Below are 5,216 nucleotides of genomic sequence, written 5' to 3'. Positions count from 1 at the left end.
CTCTTACCAACCCATATAAATCTTGTTTCAATTTCATTATTTCATTTCATATTCACATTTTTTTCATCAACCATTTTTTTCCCTATAAACTTCTTTCTATAGGGTTCTTCTTTTCACCTTGATTGATTAATTAGTAATGTGCTTTGGATTTGTTGTTAATCTTGTTCAGCTCTTCTGGGTTTTGTTTATAATTTCTGGGTTTCTGTTCAATTTGGATTCTTTTGTAGATTTTCAACTTCAATTTCAGTCATGCCGACTCTTGTTAACTACAGTGGTATGCTCTCTCACCTTGTTCTTGATTAATTAGTTGTTTTTATTTATTTTTGATTAATAGACTAGTTAATTTCTTATTTTGGAATTTCAATTGGGTTTTAGTTTAATTTGTCTAAATGTGATCAAAGTTAGTGAATTTTGAGAGATTATGATTATAATATGTCTAAATGTAGTACAATAAGTCTTTATTTTCTAAATATGAAGTTATTGTATGAATTTTGATTAATTGATCAAGGTAGATTGCATAATGCTCAAACGCCTATTTAAATTAACGGGGTATTTATAATTGCGGAAAATGAAATGTGGTATAGGATTAAAGTTTTTAATTAGCTTAGATCATGATCATAACCGATGATTTGATTTCAATTGGGTTTTTGAAATTTGGTTGAAATATTACTTAACCATAGATTGGGTATACCAGGAAAACCTGTCTTGCTTCACGATAAATTGGAATTTTGTAGCTTTTTAAGGTAGGATGTATCATGTAATTCATATGAAATGAGAAGGATAACAATTTTCAGCATAATGTCTATATTTTTGTGATTTGCTGTTGCTTATGTATGCTATTTATGTCCATTTTTCAGGGAAAGATGAACTACGCAATGAGAGTGCATTCTGTGCTAACTCAATGGTCAATGTGGATGTATTTGGTTCTGCTTGCAAACGTGCACGCATCAGTGCCCCGTTTGTACTCTGGGGTCAGGAATCCGAGCAAGCGAAGAGATCATCCATCAACGTTCTTCCCGAGGAATGCCTCTTTGAGATCTTCAGGCGAATGGCTGGCAAAGAGAGAAGCACCTCTGCATGCGTCTCCAAGCAATGGCTTACTCTTTTGAGCAGAATCCGCAGGGCTGAAATATGCAACAATGACTCAGCTATGGTGTCTGAGGACAAAGAGGTGGATGGCTGTCTTACGAGGTCTGTGGAAGGGAAGAAAGCTACAGATATCAGACTTGCTGCTATTGCAGTTGGAACTGCTGCTCGAGGTGGACTTGGGAAGCTTTCTATTCGGGGAAGCAACTCTACTCACGGTGTCACAAATGCCGGTCTCTCAGCTATAGCTCGTGGGTGTCCATCTCTAAGATCTTTGTCCCTATGGAATGTTTCCTCTATTGGCGATGAAGGCCTTTCTGAGGTCGCGAAGGAATGCCATATATTGGAAAAGCTTGACTTAAGCCAGTGCCCTTCTATTACCAACAAGGGTTTAATTGCTATTGCTGAAAATTGCCCGAATTTGACAACCTTGTCAATTGAATCATGTCCTAGAATAGGCAATGACAGCATGCAAGCAATTGCTCAGGGCTGCCCCAAACTGGAATCAATCTCCATCAAGGACTGCCCTTTAGTTGGGGATCAAGGTCTTGCAAGTTTGTTTTCATCAAACTCATCAATTGTGTCCAAAGTGAAGCTTCAGAACCTAAACATCTCTGATTTCTCTCTTGTTGTCATTGGCCACTATGGGAAGTCCATCACCAGCCTTACTTTGAGCAACCTCAAGAACGTGAATGAAAAAGGGTTTTCGGTGATGGGTAATGCCCAAGGTTTGAAGGCTTTGGTATCCTTGTCAATTTCTTCGTGTTTTGGAGTGACAGATTTCAGTATTGAAGCCATTGCCAAGGGCTGCTCCGCCCTCAAACAGATTTACCTCCGCAATGGCTGCTTCATGTCAGACAATGGTTTATTGGCGTTCTCAAAATCAGCAGAAGCTCTAGAGAGCATGCATTTGGAAGGTTGCAATAGGATTACTCTACCTGGTTTGGTTGCCGCCCTCTCCAATTGCAGCTTTAAGTTCAGATCACTTTCCCTTGTCAAGTGCATGGGTATTAAGGATGTGTCCTTTCAAGGTTCCCTTCTCCTATACCCTTGCATATCCCTTCGATGTCTTTCCGTCAAAAACTGCCCTGCCTTTGGTAGTGCTGGCTTGAGTATTTTGGGTAAGATGTGTCCAAGCCTAAGGCAGGTAGACTTGAGTGGCCTCTATGGGATGTCAGATGAGGGTATTATCTCGCTTCTTGAGAGCTCTGTGGGGGGGCTAGCTAAGTTGAACCTCAGTGGCTGCATAAACCTGTCCGATGAATCTGTTCTTGCTGTTGCTAGACTTCATGGTGAGACCATCAAAGAGCTCAATCTCGATGGGTGCAGGAAGATTTCTGATATGAGCTTAGTGGTCATTTCTGATAGCTGCCCATTGCTTAATGATCTCGATGTCTCAAACTCTGCAGTAACAGATTCAGGCATTGCTGCTTTATCATGCTCAGAGCAACTAAACCTACAAATTCTTTCCATATCAGGCTGTTCTAGGATATCAAACAAGAGCTTACCGTACCTTATCCAGTTGGGAAAAAGCCTGGTTGGTTTGAACCTCCAACACTGCAATTCACTTAGCAGCAGTGGTGTTGATATGCTCATGGGTAATATGTGGAAATGTGATATTCTTTGCTGAATATCACCGCCATCTTTAGTTTTTCTGCTCGTGATAAGTTGCTTGACAGTTACATCAGTTCAGGTTCGATTGTTTTCCAGGGGTATCTTTTGGCAAAAATTTCATTACCCTGGTCATTTTTGCGGGAGAAGCAGCCCGTTTAGATTTTGTCTCCTGCAGATGGGAGACCCTCCTTTTTACGCACCATTGATACCCTTTTGAGTGTATACCTGCCTGATGATGTTAAGCTTCTTAGTCATGGGTAAAGTCGAGTTTTCAAGCAGCTGAGGACAGGAATATCTTTCTGCTAGAGTCGCCGTTCATATGTTTGGGAGTCTTTGGCTTCCCCTAGTTAGTAGTTGCTGTTGGCGATAATAGGAAGAGTCTTGGTCATAGACTTTGGTGATGGCAACGAGTTTGAAAGCTCATTTTGCCATTGACAACCTATTCAAGGTTGTTTTTTCGGTACAAGGTCTTAGTTTTGTATGGCTCTTCCTATTTAGTTTGATCTGTAGTTGGCAACTATTTTAGTTTAAAACTTTATTTTCATTACAAAAAAAAAAAACCTTGAAAAATACCAAAAAAAAATCAAAAAAATAATAAAAAGAAAAAAAATTGGAGCTTTCTGCTTCATTTTTGCCTCTTGTTCCCTATATGAATCCTTATGTACGAGCCTATGGCTTTACACATTTATACATCCTAATTTTTAATGCAAAGTAAGGGATAGCTCTAATAGTTAGAGCTTCCCTCTCGGTTTCAAAGAATTCTGGACCAATTTTCATCTTCCACCTTTCCTCTTCCGCTTTTATAGCTCTTTAAAAAAAAATATACTACGTATATTAATGCAAAGTGTTTGGCCTTTGCATAGCGCCTCATCTCCTAACCCAAATAAGATTTGGGCCCTTACCTTTGGTTTCAGCCCAAGGCAAAGTATTTCGGCTTCTTATTATCTCCTAACTCAAATAAGATTTCACCCCTTATTATATTAACCTTAAAAATTGGAACTTGGAAGTGATACTAATAATGTCATTACCAATGCTTTAACCTTAAAATTGTCATTAATAGATTGTTGCACTATAGGTCTATAGTAGCTTTGAGTTTGTGATTTCCAAACTATATCATAAAGACTAGAGTCTTATCATCAAATATAGCAATGCATGACATTATACATAGTTTTACATAATGTTGTTCAATCCACTCTTTTAACTAAGGGTCTATTCTCCGTAGATTATTTTCAGTTCAATTCAGTTCTTAATTTCCTTCTCTCATAAAATATTCAGTTCAGTTCAATTCAGTCAATCAGAACAGACCCTTATATATACGACATTTTAGATACTAAATACCTACAATTTTGGCTTTCTTAGTACATAAGAGATCTAATTTACAAAAACTTAACTCATTGTTTTGACATGAATCAGATTCTATAACCTTAACTAACAAGCTTTATGTTTTAACATTCATCAAGGCTAATAGTTAGTCAAATAAACAAAATACTGTATGTTTTTCTGCGATTTGAACATACTAGACTACACAATTACTGTGGACAAAGAAAAAATTCTTTTGATAGATGTAAATTTTCTTTGGTGTATTTTCAGTTGCCATATCACATTATCACACTGTCTAAATCTTCTTTATTTGTTTTTATAACTTTGTACTGTATTAAACTTTAACCATTCATCACACATTTAATGATTCCTTAGACATGGAGATGTGACATAATATCCCCTCCTATTGTGGAATTTGTAATGTTATACTCACCTTACACTCTTATTTTTTTGGGTGCTATAGTGATTTACTGTTGTTAGATGCCTTTGGTCCAAGATATATAGATAATCATGTATGGAGTATGGAGTTATTATCATATGTACGCGTTATCATTTTATTATGATCAGAATATGATGTTACGTTTTTTTTTACAAAAGTGGTTAATGATATGTAATTATTGATTCTATCATTAACCTAATCCATGTGCAAAATGAATAATATGGAGTAAGTAATAAGGATAATGTTCCGATTATCATAAAATGTCGTTATAGTGTATTAATTACTTAAGCATGAAAAGTCGGCGCAACGTGACAATTAGTACCTAACAATAGATGTACTTGTTAACAATGATAGTAGTATGATAACGTTCAAATACTCCCTGACTCCCTCTATGATGGAGATGCATGGGCGTGGAAGTATGGATTATGGAACAAGCAAATGTTCTACCATCTTTCAAAGTGTAAGGAAACAAGTCACAAGTGTAGGAATAATAATTTGGTGGAACATAACTATTGTTTGTGTAAAGATCTTTGTAAAGCTTAAAATGACCTTGCCTCTTGAGTAGACTTTAGTTTGATCTAACACTACATAATCTTGTTAGATTTTTCATTTTCCGATTGATAATCTACTAGGGTAATACAAGTTACAAATGAGAAAGGGATTGAACTTGTGGCATACATATCAGATGTCACTCTTTTTGTTCTTGTTAGTACGTACATATTCTCAATTGATAATAAAAATAAAAAGAACAATTTGA

General features: G+C 36.6%; 1 protein-coding gene across 1 annotated transcript; it reads left to right on the top strand.

Moving 5' to 3' along the window:
• Positions 1-3,437, top strand: LOC145578488 (EIN3-binding F-box protein 2-like). Its single transcript, XM_081635795.1, has 2 exons — positions 1-274; positions 858-3,437. Exons 1-2 carry the CDS (start codon positions 250-252, stop codon positions 2,714-2,716), a joined length of 1,884 nt encoding a protein of 627 aa, XP_081491921.1. The 5' UTR covers positions 1-249; the 3' UTR covers positions 2,717-3,437.
• The last annotated feature ends 1,779 nt before the right edge of the window (positions 3,438-5,216 follow it).

The sequence above is a fragment of the Chenopodium album genome, chromosome 14 (assembly GCF_948465745.1).
Source record: "Chenopodium album chromosome 14, dcCheAlbu1.1, whole genome shotgun sequence".
Taxonomy (NCBI): Eukaryota; Viridiplantae; Streptophyta; class Magnoliopsida; order Caryophyllales; family Amaranthaceae; genus Chenopodium; species Chenopodium album.
This window is presented reverse-complemented; position numbering and strand designations above follow the sequence as displayed.